This window comes from Ranitomeya imitator, chromosome 3, assembly GCF_032444005.1.
Source record: "Ranitomeya imitator isolate aRanImi1 chromosome 3, aRanImi1.pri, whole genome shotgun sequence".
Classification (NCBI taxonomy): domain Eukaryota; kingdom Metazoa; phylum Chordata; class Amphibia; order Anura; family Dendrobatidae; genus Ranitomeya; species Ranitomeya imitator.
Genome location: NC_091284.1, coordinates 559988282 through 560006349, shown reverse-complemented (window position 1 = coordinate 560006349; position 18068 = coordinate 559988282). Strand labels below are relative to the sequence as shown.

The 18068-nt window shown below is 42.4% G+C and overlaps 1 protein-coding gene across 1 annotated transcript in view; it reads left to right on the top strand.

Moving 5' to 3' along the window:
• MYO16 (myosin XVI) overlaps positions 1-18068 on the top strand; it is a 701007-nt gene that overhangs the window by 400221 nt on the left and 282718 nt on the right. The window contains exon 22 of the mRNA XM_069757932.1: positions 396-548. Coding sequence (XP_069614033.1) covers positions 396-548 — 153 coding nt within the window. The remainder of the gene's footprint in view (positions 1-395; positions 549-18068) is intronic.

The window sequence follows — 18068 nt, the reverse complement described above, 5'->3', positions numbered from 1 at the left end:
ATAGCTCCCATTTCCTGCAGAATCTAGCAGAGGGTATGCATGGACAGCGTTTGATAAGGTTTCAATTGTATGAAAGTCCCTAATTAATAAGTGCTGCCTTCTGCTAAATATTGGCCTGCACCCAACATTTCTAATGTACGTGGAGGGAATTACCATTCGCTTCATATTTGGTTCTGGTCAAATTCTATTGTATATTTACAGTTTTTTATTCTCATTTCATTGCCAAGTAAAATAGGAGCCAGCTGGAAATATTTCAGATAGAATAGAAGAGAATTGTTATTATATGCTGCTTGCATTCCCAATGTAAAAAAAATGTATTGTTGAAGCGTATAACAATGACGTGATTTATTATGTTTAATATAGATATTTACCTAAAATCTTACTTGCATTTACAGCTATGCATTAATCTGACCAACGAGAAAATCCACCAGTATATCAATGAAGTGCTATTTCTACAAGAACAAACTGAATGTGAACAAGATGGAGTTTCCATGGAAACCACGTATTGTCCTGGAAACCATACAACAGTGCTAGATTTCTTCTTCCAGGTATTCCACCGTTTTGTAAAACTCAATTCATAATATTAAATATATAGTTTATATACACATTTGCAATTCAGCAGCCTGTAGAGTTTTCGTGTGCAATAAATTACTGTAAAAGAAAGTATATAAAAATCATCCGTAGAAATGATTACATGTATAAAAGAACGCAATCGGCAGATAGACAATCTGTATGGATAAAAAATAAATAAGAGCTGAAATTTTAGACTCTAATTATTTGCAGCTTATAGTAGAATGCAATATTTCCTTAAACCTATAAGAAAGGGTATATAGATATATTTACAGGTATAGGTAGGACAACTGATCCTACCCTATGCACAATTGTACGTTTTAAACACTGTCACTTTTTCAGTTAACACTAGAAGTCCCAGAGACAGGTCATTTGACATTTCTACCTTTGAAACCCAGAGAAGGGTCAAATGACCTAAAGGATTTTATCTATAGCTTATCTTATCTCTATTCACTGTCTTTTGTTCTGTAATTAAGGCCATTACTGTTGCACCACAGGAGGTTGTTTGCTGTTTTCCATCGAGTTTACCCATGTAGTTTCAAGTTTCAAGTTAGTTCTTTTCAGTTTATTGTATTTGATAATATAAAGACTATACATATTGTATTTAGTTTAGTTTTATTTGAGCAAAAAAGCGCTGAAACAATGAATCATTTTTTATATATTTTAAATAGAGAATTAGAAATTTTAGAGCAAGGTACAGCTGTGAGTAATGACCAGAAGCATTTGTGTCTAAGGCTATGTGCACACTTTGCGGATTCCACTGCGGATTTTTCCACAGCGGAATTCCAAAATCCGCAGTGAAAACCCGTTGCGGTTTCTACTGCGGATTTCTCGCGTTTTTTACTGCGGTTTCTTCTGCGGATTTTCATCTGTAGTTTCCTATTGGAGCAGGTGAAAATCCGCAGAAAAGAAGTGACATGCTGCGGAATGTAATCCGCAACGTTTCCCCGCGTATTTTTCCGCAGCATGTGCACAGCGTTTTTTGTTTCCCATAAGTTTACATTGTACTGTAAACTCAGGGGAAACTGCTGCGGATCCGCAGCGGTCAAAGGTACCGTTACATGTTGCGATCTCGTCGACGATATTGTTAGAAATGTCACGTGATCACATCGTTCGTGCAATCAGTTTCACATCGTCCAAGAGGCGTCACATGCAACTATCTTGTTAACGATGTAAATTTTGGCTCCACGTTAGCCTCATTGCAAACGTTTGCAGAACGATTTTTCACAATGGCAGGAATAGGAGAATTTAGACCGACATCGTTCATCTCAGCGTTACACTGAACGATGCTGCACATCTTCTGACACATAATTGGACGAGGATCGTCAGATTTGAGATCCTGACCTCAAATCTGCGATCCAACGATGTGTTCGTCCGATATCTTCACATTACACGCAACGATGTGAAAATGACATCGCATGAACGACGTGATCACGTGACATTTTCAAACGATATCGTCAACGAGATCGTAACGTGTAACTGTACCTTTAGGCCTCAATCACACTAGCGAAAAAAAATCGCAGCATGTTCATTCTTGTGCAAATTTGGCGCGAAAAAAATTCCCACAAGAGGACTGAAATTTTAGTGTGAAAAATATACAAAAGAACAACTGTTATTTGTTTCGATGCTTTTTATTTTTTTTTAAAAACCAGTAAGATTTTTTTTTCACTAAAGGGTTATTTCACACCAACATCAAACAAATAGTCACATTTTCAAGATGAGCAGTGTATAAGCGGCATGGCCAAACAAATGTGATCAAACAGTGAACAAGAAAACAATATAATCAAATTATACAACAAGGAGGGATGTTGGTGGAGGAGTGGGAAGAGGGGAGGGGGAAAGGGTAAAGGATGCTTTTTATTTTTGTTATAAAAATGTTAAAAAAATACAAGGAATAAAACAATTCCACACATATTATTAATAGGCTGCAGTGGGGGGCTGTGTGTGTGTGAGTGGCATGTCCTTGTGTGACTAGCATTTCAGCACTCACTCAGCAGTCTGTCTGAACATGTCGGAACATACCTGGCACTGCCTGGGTATGTCCCTGGTACATTTGCCACACGTGTATTTGTAGCAGTCAACACATCTCTCAGTTGCACAATTGTTCGTGCATCGATGGTTGACCTGACACTTCACCCTTTTGCCAGGGCTGGGTGTGGAAGGAAGTTGCCAAAGGAGTTTCTCCTTGCGTGCCTTCTTTTCAGTCACATGACGGCCACCTAACTCTTTTGCAAGCTCAACCAGGAAGTCCACCCGTCTCTCCCGCACCCCAGTGCATGCCTGATAAAGAACATGAGCATTGAGTGCTGCCATGTCAATCATGTTGTAGAACACGGCGACTGGCCATCTCCGTGTTCCTGCACGCTCGCTGTAGTCCCGCACCATTTGGTCCATTACATCCACACCGCACTTTGTGTGGTTGTATTGTGTGACCGTGTTTGGCTTCCTTTTGTTGATATCCTCAGTCTCAACCACGCTGTGCATGCTGCTGAGAATGTAAACGGCCTTCTTTCGTTTGGGTGCATACACTGTCAGTGTGGCACCAGTGGTTGAAAACACCTGAGTGGTGAATTCAGTGCGGTCCATCTGTCTAGCGGATTGAGGAATTTCCCGGCGACTCTTGTTGACTGTGCCGAGGATAGTGGTTTCCCGGCTAAGCAGTCGTTGTGCAAGTGACAATGATGTAAAGAAATTGTCTGTGGTTACAGTTCTGCCCTTGTCCATGAATGGTTCCATCAGCCTCATCACTACAGTTTTGGACATCCTCTCCCCGGTGGGACGACTTGGCTCCTTGCCAAGATATGGGAGGACATTACAGATGTACTTTGATTTCAAATCGCAAGCCACCCAAAACTTGATGCCAAACTTGTCTGGTTTTGTTGCAATGTTTTGCAGAAAACAGCAGCGAGTCTTTGATGGGAAAAGCTGTTCATCAATAGTGATGTGTCGACCAGGGTTGTAGGATGCGATGCAGTTGGTGACAAACAATCTCCACACATCGGAGATTGCAGCAAACTTATCGGTCTCCACTCGCTCACTGCGCGTGAACATGTCATCAAAGTGTAGGTGTTGCATGATGTCTTGAAAGCGGTTTCGGGTCATAGTGGCAATGATCCTTGGGTTTCCCAGGTTTGCTGACCAGCTGTCACGTAGTGATGGAACCTTGGTCACCCCCCGCAAGATAATGACTGAAATAAATGCCATTAGTTCCGGGAGACCCATGAACCAATCCACCTGCTCCGTGTGACATGCATGTTGAGTAGTCCATTCTTCAATGCTACGAAGCATGTCAAGACTGATAAAACAGAGGAAGCTCTGAAGGCAACTCTGGACACTTCGTCTGGCCTTAGCACTTGGCTCTCCATCTGTAGGGTACGGTTCTATTGGGGTCAAATGGAGATGTTTCCCCACTTGTACTTCATGCCACACTGTGTCATCTTTTGCGGTCTCTGTCGGCTCTGTCGGCTCACTCGCCAACCGAGCTCTCTTTTTTGGTCTGCAAGATAAATAATTTCAAATAAGCATTTTGTTTTGGTTCAAAATAAAAAAGATAGTCAGGAAATGAAATAGGTAACTCACACTGCGTTTTTTGGTATCCTGTTCTGTCCGTTTTTGAAACAAGCAGAACAGGATCCCTTTTGGCCCCCATGCACCGTGGGTGATGTCCGTGTGCTATCCGTGAATCCACAGATAGCGCTGTCTGCTGTCACCACATACTCACCTCCCTCCAGCGCCTCTTCTCCTCTCACTTCCGGTTCACTCTTGGGCTCTGTGAATATTCATAAGCCTAATGAGCTGCACTGGAAGTGAGAGGAACTGTCAGCGCTGGACTGAGGTGAATATGAAATTCTTTATTTTTAGGCTTTTCACTTTCCTCCGTGGTCCGTGCACACGGAAGTCACCGACCCTTATCTGCACCAACCCCTGCAAAACATAGCATCCAAATGAACAGGCAAAAAAGGGAGTGTGAAGCAAGCCTAACCTGAAGACAGCTCAGAGTCTGAATCCGGTTGAAGGACTATGTCTTCTCCATCTGAGTCAGAAGGGTTTGTGTTGCTCAGAATCAGTTCCAATGCCTCTTCAATGGTGTGCCTTCTCTCCATTTTCTTTCCTGTGAACAAAATAGGTTTCTCCCCCACAGTACATAAAGCTGCATGCAAATTTGCTAATGCCATGCAGCTGGGGGGGGGGGGTTGGGCAAACACTCAGGAGCAGCTCACATTCTCACAAGCATCCCCCACACTCAGGAATAGCTTGCATTCTTCTGTTTACACACTCTTATCTTAGATAATCCCCCCTGCAGATTCCTCAGGCAAGAGCACAATTACAAATAAAAGGATGCTAATTAAGGTGTCAATATGGACTGAGGGTCATTTGACCCTCTCTCAGGACTTCAGGGGGGATCTTGAAATTCCCGGGACTTCTAGTGTTAAAGCCCCTTTGCACATTGGTGAAATGTCGGCTGACGTGTTGGGCCAATGGTCCAATGTGTATGTGGACGCTGGCCTACTAATAGGAGATTTTAGAATGCCGATGACATTGTGATCCCTGAGTTAAGTCATCAGCAGGCGTGGCATTATATGTATAGAAACACATCCAACATATACAGTTATATAAAAAAGTTTGGGCACCCCTATTAATCTTAAGCTTAATGTTTTATAAAAACTGTTTTTTTTTGCAACAGCTCTTTCAGTTTCATACATCTAATAACTGTTGGGCACAGTAATGTTTCTGCCTTGAAATGAGGTTTATTGTACTAACAGAAAATGAGCAATCTGCATTCAAACAAAATTTGACAGGTGCATAAGTATGGGCACCCTTATCATTTTCTTGTATTAAATACTCCTACCTACTTTTTACTGACTTACTAAAGCACTTTTTTTGGTTTTCTAACCTCAATGAGCTTTGAACTTTATAGCCAGGTGTATGCAATCATGAGAAAAGCTACTTAAAGTGGCCACTTGCAAGTTGTTCTCCTGTTTGAATCTCCTCTGAAGAGTGGCATCATGGGCTCCTCAAAACAACTGTCTAATGATCTGAAAACAAAGATTATTCAACATAGTTGTTCAGGGGAATGATACAAAAAGCTGTCTCGGAGATTTAACCTGTCAATTTCCACTGTGAGGAACATAGTAAGTAAATGGAAGAACACAGGTACAGTTCTTGTTAAGGCCAGAAGTGGCAGGCCAAGAAAAACATCAGAAAGGCAGAGAAGAAGAATGGTGAGATCAGTCAAGGACAATCCTCAGACCACCTCCAGAGAGCTCCAGCATCAACTTGCTGCAGATGGTGTCACTGTGCATCGGTCAACTATACAACGTACTTTGCACAAGGAGAAGCTGTATGAGAGAGTGATGCGAAAGAAGCCGTTTCTGCAAGCACGCCACAAACAGAGTCGGCTGAGCTATGCAAAAGCACATTTGGAGAAGCCAATTTCTTTTTGTAAGAAGGTCCTGTGGACTGATGAAACCAAGATTGAGTTGTTTGGTCATACAAAAAGGCGTTATGCATGGCGGCCAAAAAACACAGCATTCCAAGAAAAACACTTGCTACCCACAGTAAAATTTGGTGGAGGTTCCATCATGCTTTGGGGCTGTGTGGCCAATGCCGACACCGGGAATCTTGTTAAAGTTGAGGGACGCATGGATTCCTCTCAGTATCAGCAGATTCTTGACAATAATGTTCATGAATTAGTGACAAAGTTGACGTTACACAGGGGATGGATCTTTCAGCAAGACAATGATCCAAAACACCGCTCCAAATCTACTCAGGCATTCATGCAGAGGAACAATTACAGCGTACAAAGGCCATCCCAGTCCCCAGACCTGAAAATCATTGAACATCTGTGGGATCATTTGAAGAGGGCTGTCCATGCTCGGAGACCATCAAACTTAACTGCACTGGAATTGTTTTGTAAAGAGGAATGGTCAAAAATACCTTCATCCAGGATCCAGGAACTCATTAAAAGCTACAGGAAGCGACTAGAGGCTGTTATTTTTGCAAAAGGAGGATCTATTAAATATTAATGTCACTTTTCTGGTGGGGTGCCCATACTTATGCACCTGTCAAATTTAGTTTGAATGCAGATTGCACATTTTCTGTTAGTACAATAAACCTCATTTCAAGGCAGAAACATTACGGTGTCCAACAGTTATTAGATATATGAAACTGAAATAGCTGTTGCAAAAAAAAACCAATTTTTATAAAACATTAAGCTTAAGATTAATAGGGGTGCCCAAACTTTTTCATATAACTGTATGAATATATACAGCATTGGTTTCAGAAATGTATGCTTTGCGACAATAAGGTTGCAAAGGTCTAAAGCCAGCCCACTGGTTCTATCCATCATGAGATGTTTCTTGTTTGGCACCTAGGTAAGGAGACATCTTTCCATATGCCAATATCACTTGAACCAGCTGATATTATTTTTCACTACGTGGCAGGATTACTGATAGATAACAGCTGGAGTCATGACTTTCCATGCCTTTTTGCATCTCTCTTTCTCCATGTTTTCAATACTATTTCCCTGAGTCATTTCTATTTATTACACATAACTTAACTTTTGGATATCTATGGTTTGATTTATTTCCTCTTTTAGATTGCATGAGTTATTATGGAAACATCTGGTAATGTCTTGTCACTAGCACCTATATAAATATATTTACTTAGAAAATTGGTGACGTGTTCAATACTTATTTAACCCACTGTATTCATACACTGTGAACTTTTCCAAATTTTATCACCTTACAGTCACAAAATATAAATCTGAAAATTGTGATGTGCATTTGTATTCATCCCTCTAGTCGATACTTTGTAGGACAATCTTTCAGTGTAACTATTGCTGCTTTTAGGCTGTGACTCTATCAGTTTTGCACATCTAGAGGCTGACATTTGTGACCATTCTTCTTTGCAAACTAGCTCTAGATTAGTGGAATTGAATGGAGAGCATGTGTGAACAGCAATTTTCAAGTCTTTCCACAGATTCTCAATGGGATTTAGGTCAGGACTTTGACTAGGCCATTCAAACATATGAATATGTTTTGATCTAAACCATTCCATTCTAGCTCTAGTAGTATGTTTAGAGTCACAGTCCTGCTGGAAAATGAATTTACACCCCGGACTCAAGTCTTTTCCAAGGGTCTAACAGGTTTTCCGCCAAGATTTCTTTCAGCTGTCAAGCCCCCAGGTTGCACACGTGGTTCGCGGACCCACTGTGCCACAGGGACAGACCTGCCTAGGAAGGGGTGTAGCTAAGGGGCTACAAGGTGTTCATTGGAGATCCTGATGGTGGAGACAGAATAGACAGCAGGTAGCCACCAGGTACCACTCTTAGGCGGGAGCTGATACTGCAGCTGCCGATCTTAGTGGTCAGGTTCGCTGATATGTGGAGATGTGATCAAGGTGATTGATAAGTAAGTAACGGAGATGGACGGACTGTACAGACTACTTGGATATGGAAAATACCTCTGAAGCGGTCACAGAAATATGGACAAACTATACTAGGCTAATGGGAACACAGGATACGGGAATATCTTTTACAGAATAAGGACAGTGGACCTGGCAACATACAGTTACACACTCCAGTACAACTAAGACTATCTATAGGAGTTGCTCAGGCACCTCTCTATTGGGGAGGTTGCATTTTATGGGAGATGCCTCCCAGCTGTTGGCTAGGAGACACCTTGCAGGTGATTTACTTTAACTATATGCCTCCCAGATTTTAGCTTGGGACATTTTCCATGAGAGTGCACTGCCTCTTTATGACAGGGAAACATGTGTGCACTAAGTGTGCCACCAGAACACAGTGCAATGTGCACAGGAAACGAGAAGGCAGCTAATGAGGAATCTGCTGCGGTTAGGGCAGTGAGTAAGCCAGTGTCCCTGCATGGTGGAAGAGAAAACATGCGGAGGCACCGGCAGATGTTACAATTGCCCTATAGCTCCATTCCTCATCCTATGAACCATAACCAGCTTCCCTGCCCAAGCTGAAGAAAAGCATCCCCGCAGCATGATGCTGCCACCATCATGTTTTACTGTGGGGATGGTATTTTCAGGGTGATATGCAATGTTAGTCTTTCACCACATGTAGCGATGTGCATTTAGATGACAAAAGTTCTATTTTGGTCTTACAGTCATGGTGCTGGCACCCTTGAAATTGATCCAGAAAATTATTGCAATTACACATTTTGTTATACACATCTTTATTTTCTTTGTGTGTATTGGAACAACACATAAAAACAAAGAAAAAAAGGTAAACTGGATGTAATTTCACACAAAACCCCCAAAACTGGCCAGACAAAATTGTTGGCACACTAAACTTAATATTTGGTTGCACATCCTTTGAAATAGATAACTGCAGAAGGATTTAGTGAAATAGCAGGCGAAAACTTTGACCTCATTGTTGGCTTTATAAAGCTAGAAGCAAGTCTATTCTATTTTGCTTTCTTTGATAGTATGTGACCGTATTCAATAAAGATACAGTAAAGACCAAAGGTTTTGACACACCTTCTCATTTAAAGATTTTTCTGTATAGCCACCTTTTGCTTTGATGACTGCTTTGCACACTCTTGGCATTATCTTGATGAGCTTCAAGAGGTAGTCACCGGGAATGGTTTTCAATTCACAGGTGTGCCCTGTCAGGTTTAATAAGTTAGATTTTTTGCCTTCTAAATTGGGTTGGAACCATCAGTTGTGTTGTGCAGAAGTCTGGTGGATACACAGCTAATAGTCCTACTGAATAGACTGTTAGAATTTGTATTATGGCAAGAAATAAGCAGCTAAGTAAAGAAAAATGAGTGGCCATCATTACTTTAAGAAATGAAGGTCAGTCAGTCTGATAAATTGGGAAAACTTTGAAAGTATCCTCAAGTGCAGTGGCAAAAACCATCAAGCGCTACAAAGAAGCTGGCTCACATGAGGACCGCCCCAGGAAAGGAAGACCAAGAGTCACCTCTGCTTCTGAGGATAAGTTTATCCGAGTCACCAGCCTCAGAAATTGCTGGTTAACAGCAGCTCTGATTAGAGACCAGGTCATTGCAACACAGAGTTCTAGCAGCAGACACATCTCTACAACAACTGTTAAGAGGAAACTTTGCGCAGCAGACCTTCATGGTAAAATAGCTGCTAGGAAACCACTGCTAAGGATAGGCAACAAGCAGAAGAGACTTTTTTGGCCTAAAGAACAAGAGGAATGGATATTAGACCAGTGGAAATCTTTGCTTTGGTCTGATGAGTCCAAATTTGAGATCTTTGGTTCCAACCACCGTGTCTTTGTGCGACGCAGAAAAGGTGAATGGATGGACTCTACATGCATGGTTCCCACCGTGAAGCATGGAGGAAGAGGTGTGATGGTGTGTGGGTACTTTGATGGTGACACTGTTGGGTATTTATTTAAAATTGAAGTCCTACTGAACCAGCATGGCTACCACAGCATCTTGCAGCGGCAAGCTATTCCATCCGGTTTGCATTTAGTTGGACCATCATTTATTTTTCAACAGGACAATAACCCCAAACACATCCAGGCTGACACATCCAGATGACCTGGCCTCCACAGTAACCAGACCTGAACCCAATCGAGATGGTTTAGGGTGAGCTGGACCGCAAAGTAAAGGCAAAAGGGCCAACAAGTGCTAAGCATCTCTGGGAACTCCTTCAAGATTGTTGGAAGACCATTCCAGGTGACTACCTCTTGAAGCTCATCAAGAGAATGCCAATAGTGTGCAAAGCAGTCATCAAAGCAAAAGGTGGCTACTTTGAAGAACCTAGAATATAAGACATAATTTCAGTTCTTTCACACTTTTTTGTTAAGTATATAATTCCACATTGGATGCCTTCAGTGTGTATGTACAATTTTCATAGTCATAAAAATACAGAAAAATCTTTAAATGAGAAGGTGTGTCCAAACTTTTGGTCTGTACTAGGGTTGAGCGACTTTTACTTTTATAGGATCGAGTCGGGTTTCACGAAACCCGACTTTTTCAAAAGTCGGGTCGAGTGAAATCGGCCGATAATATAAAAAAGTCGGGGTCGGGGTCGGCCAAAACTCGAAACCCAATGCAGTGCATTGGGTTTCCAATGGTTCCCAGGGTCTGAAGGAGAGGAAACTCTCCTTCAGGCCCTGCGATCCATATTTAAGTGTAAAATAAAGAATTAAATAAAAAATATCGCTATACTCACCCTCGGACGTGCCCTGGTACTAACCGGGAACCTTCCTTCCTTCGAATCAGCGCTTGCAGGACCTTGCGGTGACGTCACGGTGACGTCGCGGCTTGTGATTGGTCGCGCGACCGCCCATGTGACCGCTCGCGCGACCAATCACAAGCCGCGACGTCACCGCAAGGTCCTGCAAGCGCTGATCCTATTAGGTATATACTCACCCTCAGATGCCCCCTGCTTCTTTCCGTCAGCCTTCCTTCCTAAGAATCAGCGCTTGCAGGACCTTGCGGTGACGTTGCGGCTTGTGATTGGTCGCGCGAGCGGTCACATGGGCAGTCGCGCGACCAATCACAAGCCACGATGTCACCGTGACATCACCGCAAGGTCCTGCAAGCGCTGATTCAAAGGAAGAAAGGCTGCCGGTTAGTACCAGGGCGCGTCAGAGGGTGAGTATAGCGATATTTTTTATTTTAATTCTTTATTTTACACTTAAATATGGATTCCGAAACCGATTTCCGATATTGCAAACATATCGGAACTCGGGATCGGAATTCCGATACCAGATTCAGAAGATCGCCGACTTCATGGCCGACCCCACATTTGCCAAAAGTCGGCGACTTCTGAAAATGGCCGACCCGTTTCGCTCAACCCTAGTCTGTACTGTACATACACAACAAACGAACCTGTAAAAAATTTTTTTTAATAAATTATATTTAATTTAAGCTTTCTTTTCTGTGAGACCCATTAATAGACAAAGCTTTAACATGTGCAGAAAAAAAGCAAAAAATATCATAATTCATGAAAAATTGCCATTTAATTATATTTCTTTTCTCTTCTGTGTAATGGACATATTAAAATTGCTTCCTGAAATTCATAATGTGCTAGTGGTTTATATACTTTTGATTTATAGGTTCATCATCACTTAAAAATGAGACAATTTACTCACAAATGTTCTCAAATAGAGCAGTAGATCAATTGTATGCTCATGTAAGCATAGAAATGCATTGCAGATCAGACAATACTTTGAAAGTCATTTGCAAATTACAAAATAGTACCCATATGTATGTGTCCAAGGATTTATCTATAGATGGAGTACATGTGCACATCAAGGGATGTGATATTTTCTAGACTTAACTACTAATAACCAGTTGAATTCAAGTCTATATACTCATACATTGAGGCAGTGTAAAAGAGCAAATTTTTACTATAGTACTGCAGGAGGGAATACATCAGGGCTGGTATATTTTATGCTAGTCTTAATCCTGGGTCCAATTAAGTTTGATATAAAATGAATTATGGAACTCGTGAAATGCATTGCAGTTATAGAGTAGAGTACATTTTGGCTATAATTTACCAGAATTTTGTGATGCAAATACTGAATCTGTTGGGCTATACAAGATCATGCCCCCACTCCCTCTAGGTTCTGTTCAGGTGAGAGATATTGTTGTTTTTTTATTTTTTTAATATTACAGGAGATGAGGGATTTAGTGGAATTAGGAGTTAGGTGTAGTGTTGAGTGATACCGTCCGATACTTGAAAGTATCGGTATCGGATAGTATCGGCCGATACCCGAAAAGTATCGGATATCGCCGATACCGATACCCGATACAATACAAGTCAATGGGACACCAAGTATCGGAAGGTATCCTGATGGTTCCCAGGGTCTGAAGGAGAGGAAACTCTCCTTCAGGCCCTGGGATCCATATTAATGTGTAAAATAAAAAAAAAATAAAAAAAATATTGATATAATTACCTCTCCGGAGGCCCCTGGACATCACCGCTGGTAACCGGCAGCCTTCTTTGCTTAAAATGAGCGCGTTTAGGACCTGAGAATGACGTCGCGGCTTCTGATTGGTCGCGTGGCGGTCACATGAGCGGCACGTGACCAATCAGAAGCCGTGACGTCATGGAAGTCCCTAAACGTGCTTATTTTAAACAAAGAAGGCTGCCGGTTACCAGCGGTGATGTCCAGGTGCCGCCGGAGAGGTGAGTATATCAATATTTTTTATTTTAATTCTTTATTTTACACATTAATATGGATCCGATACCGATTCCCGATACCACAAAAGTATCGGAACTCGGTATCGGAATTCCGATACCGCAAGTATCGGCCGATACTTGCGGTATCGGAATGCTCAACACTAGTTAGGTGTGTATAACTGGCTTTGCTATTTTTAAATAAAAAAGGAAAAGTGTGTTTTGTTTTATTTCAAATAAAGGACTTTATACTTGCTGTGTCTCTATTTATCATAAAACTATAGGATTAGTAATAGAGAGGTGTCTTAAAGACACCTCTCCATTACTAAACTTTGAGCTTGATGTCACCAGACAATGCAAAGGTGACATCAACCCCACAAATATGAACCCCACTTGCCACAGCTTCAGGGCAAGTCTGAAGAGTCGGGCAAAGCAACGGAGTTGGCACACCTAAGAGATGTGCCTTTTCTAGGTGGCTGCTGGCTGCTATTTTTAAGTTTGGGGAGTCAATATCCATGGTCACTTACCAGCCTGAGAATACCAGCCCCCAGCTGTGAGTTTTAGCAAGGTTGGGTAATTAAAATGAATGGACCCCATGCCGTTTTTTTAAATTATTTGCCTAAATGATAAAAAAAAAGTGTTTGGACCCCTCTACTCTTGATAACCAGCCTTGCTGAAGCTGACAGCTGAGAGTTGCAGCCCCCAGCTTTGAATTTTACCTGGCTGATTATCAAAAACACAGGGGAACACACTCCGGGTTTTTCATTCATTTATTTATTTATAGTGCAGGCGGTGCGTGATGAATACTCCCATCAGCCACCGCCTGCTCTCACTGTTATTATCAACATCAGGGGTAGGTTGATGGGATTAATAGTCCCATCAGCCGCTGCCTCCTCTCATTGTTATCACTTGAATACAATTCTCATCTGTTTGCACTAATCATCTGCAGAGCTGGGGAGAATAATGAGAGCCGTCTGAAGCACCCAACACTGGGGAGCAGCGCTAACAGTACCGCTGCTTCCCTGGCATCAGTGCATGTGGTACTAATGCAGCAGATATGCCTCACACAGTTGCCACACATGTGCCACAAGTATTACACACACAAACACTGACATCTCCGGTACCATTTTTTCCCGTACCGGAAAAATCAGGAAGTGTGAAATAGGCCTTAAAGAAAGCATAGCTATTATTTTGTCATAAGTTCATAATTTCCAGTGTGATTTACAGAGAAGATTAAATTATTAGAGAATTGATGTAGATTAATTTAGTTTTTTTGTCTGAACCTATAAACAGTTCAGCATTTCTTTTTTATGCTATCACATCTAACATGAAGACAGTGAAGAAACCAGATTGTATCTCAATTTCCCAGACTACCATGTTTTTGCAAACCAAAAGAACTGGCTTTTTATCTGTGTATTGGCTGGTGAATTTAAGTGTATATATCTGATGGGTCAAGAAGACAAACTTGCCAATTGATATACTATCTAACATACTGTGTAAAGGTACCGTCACATTTAGCGACGCTGCAGCGATATAGACAGCGATATAGATCGCTGCAGCGTCGCCTGTTTAGGTCGCTAGGAGACGTCAAACACGGCAACAGCAGAACGATGCAGGAGTGATCCAGTGATGTACTTATCGTTCTCGCTGGTCGTTGCTCCATGAAAAAACATTGCAGGCATCGTTGCTTTTGCTGTCAAACAGTAGGAATCACGCCGACCTAACGACCAAATAAAGTTCTGGACTTTCAGCGACGACCAGCGATGGCACAGCAGGATCCTGATCGCTGCTGCGTGTCAAACACAACGAGATCGCTATCCAGGACGCTGCAACGTCACGGATCGTTGTCATTCTCGTTGGAAAGTTGTTCAGTGTGAAGGTACCTTAAGTCTGTAATAGTGACTGTACATAGGGTGTGTTAAGCTTTGATTAATGATGTGTGCTGATATGCTAATAGTGCTACTTGATCCCATCACCATTGTTTACCTTATCTTGATGTTGGACTGAAGGATCCTGGGTAATTCTAAAAATAGCTTACATGTCTTGGGTATAAAAAGACTCAGAGATCACATCATGGGAGACTGAAGTAACACAAAGCTACCAGCCGGACACTCTGCAAACCACCCAACAGACAAGAGAAAGGACTGCAGCCAATTCATCATGGCACCATCACGAGGGACACTGATCTATGATTCTTTAGGAAACAACCTAAGGGTTTTTGCCTCCGGTTGGAAGGATGCAGATCTGATCAAGTGACCATCTCTGAACCATGGATGTGTTTGGAGAAAGCCAGGTTTGGGACCCGCTGGTCGCCTGGTTCCATGGAGATGGTCAGGTAAGCCAGTTGGTGACTCGTGTCAACTGGCTTTGGGCCTTGTATGGACTCTATGGACAGTTGTTGTTACCTCTTCTCTGTGTGTATCACAGGTGGAATAGCGACCCTGGGAGCTCTGACATCATGTCAACTGGCTTTTGACCTTGTACGGACTCTATGGACTGTTCTGTCATCTTCTTACGCTTGTCGATATCTCTTCTCTGTGTGTATGTCACTAGTGGAATAGCGACCGTGGGAGCTCTGATATAACATCTGCCATTATCCCGGCGAGACAATGGAAGAGTAAGACCCTGTCATGTGCACTATGTTGGGGTAATTGCTGAGATTGTTCTGTTTGCTATTGTGTGTTGTGGTTCAATTAAGTATTGCCACACTCTTTTACCTTAACCGTGTGTTGTCTTTGTAGTGTATTGCCCACCGGGAGATAGAGCGGGTGTTCAGTGGTACGAGCCCTGGTCCATGCAGTCTTGCTAAAGACAGCCGGTCCAGTGGACGAGAGCACCCATTGACCCCGTTTATCCACAAAGACCTTAGTAATTTTGCATGTAGTCAACTCACAATTGCTGATTAAAAATAATTGAATCGATTATTGGCTTATCAAATTAGAGTAAAATTTAATGAAATTTGCATGTTGCAGCAATACTGAATAATTGATTTTTGTAAATTGACAAAAAAAATCCACTACCATTTTATAGACAAAAGACTGACATGATCTCAAGCGCAACACAAAGACTTTCCCATAGTGCTTTGAACCTATAATAGCAGATAATCACGGGGGTTCATTAAAACCTTTACAATAGCCTGGCAAAAAATGCTGTAGCTATTTTAAGGTGATTTTGGTATAGTGAGAGGATTTTAGAACTCACAGCTCAGCAATAAAGATAGGAAAAGAAATCGCTAAAACATTGGACAAATTCTTAAGAGAATAATATTGTGTATATCCGAAGCACAGAAAGCAAGAGTAGTGGTCCTTAAATAATACATACAGTAGATTCAACTAATAGGAGAAAAAGTGATAGGAGAGGTGTCAACAGCAGAACTGCTAGACTTAGTCTGATTAATCAGTGACATGGTGTAGCTGGCATCTGCCCTACTGCATTTTTATTGCAATTACACATTTTTATTCATTCATTCTTAATGCACTAGATAGCAGAAGCAAAATAGCACAATAATTTTGTTTTTTGAAAATCAGAATATCAATTTCAGACATGTCCTTGATTGTCATAAGCATTTATATAGAGTTTTTGCATTTCTTGCGCAATTATTGTGAAGGCAGGAACAATTGTTTTTTAAAAGACTAAAAGAAAATTCCCAAAAATGCAGATATGTAACTGCATCTGAAAGTTTTGTCTTTATTAGAGTTGAGCGACCTTGACCTTTTTAGAGTCGAGCCGGGTTTCGCGAAACCCGACTATCTCAAAAGTCGGGTCGAGTGAAATCGGCCGATTATGACGTAAAGTCGGGATCGACCGAAACACGAAACCCAATGCAAGTCAATGGGGCAGCATAGTCGGCAGTGAGTGGGGGCCAGGAAAACACCTAGAGTGCCCATTTTAATGTCAAAACCATCCATTCTTCTTAATGAAGCTTGTCATGCGTAATTTACCTTATAATAATTGGAAGGCATTTGAAATTGGGGGTCATTTGGCTAAAGTTGTGGTGGGTAGGGCTGGTTCAAGTAATTAGTGGGCCCAGGAAATCTGGACCACGTCACGGCAGTGGAGCAGGGAGAGGTAAGTATTTCAACTTTGCAAGTGCTGTGAACCTGAGCAAGCAGGGGGGGCCCACTCGTTGGCATTGGCACTGGCACAGGGCCCCTCAAAGTACAGCGGTGTGTTTGCACGGCGGGGGCGCCTCCCACCGGCAGCAACACTTTTGCGTACTATGAGAGGCCCTGTGCCAGTGACGTCGCCAACTAGTATTCCTCCCCCCACCTGATGAAGGAACCTGCACTTTCATCTGCACCTTCCTCTTTGTCCCCGTGTAAGGTGGTATGGTATTGCGGAAGAGCAACCTGACTTTCAGCAGGGTCACAATGTTGTTGTGTAGCGTGCACGGGGAATGTTGCGTTATGGGTCAATGTACCAGCAGACTCATCTATCACTGGCTGGGCAATGGGCAGGATGAGGAGGAAACACAGATATAGGCCCAAAGAATAAAGTTGGCTAAATGCTGTTCAAAATTGGTAACACTGGAATAACCAGGGGGCATTGCAGTGGAGGACAACTGGAATGAGAGGCTGACACAGAGAGTAGGCCCAAATCAGTAAGTAGTCGAAATGCAGTTCAAAATTTGCAACCGTAGTAAACAGGCGGCACAGCTTTGTTCAGTGGAGGAGAACAGCAAGGAGTGGCAGACACCGATAGTAGGCCCCAACCCAACTAGTAGGCCAAATGCAGTCTAACATTAACAACTACTTAACGAGCGCCTGAAAACGGAATTTCAGGACAGGAAACCAGGAGAACAGCAAGGAGCGGCAGACACTGTTAGTAGGCCCCAAACCAACTAGTACGCCAAATGCAGTTGTTCCATTTAACCACAATTTAACGAGAGCCTGAAGATAGAAGCTCAGGAAAGGCAACCTGGAGAACACCTTGGAGTGGAACACACCATCTCTCTCCACCCCATACCCATTTTGTAGGCCTAATGCAGTGTAGTTTTCTACAACTACTAAACGAGAGTCGGAAGACCGAAGCAATGGCAAGGAAACCTGGGGAACACCTTGGAGTGTAACACACCATCTCTCTCCACCCGATACCCATTTTGTAGGCCTAATGCAGTGTAATTTTCTACAACTACTAAACGAGAGTCGGAAGATCGAAGCAATGGCGAGGAAACCTGGAGAACACCTTGGAGTGTAACACACCATCTCTCTCCACCCCATAGCCAATTTGGAGGCCTAATGCAGCGTAGTTTCCAACAACTACTAAACGAGAGCATTAAGATCGAAGCTCTGGAAAGGCAACCTGGAGAACACCTTGGAGTGTAACACACCATCTCTCTCCACCCGATACCCATTTTGTAGGCCTAA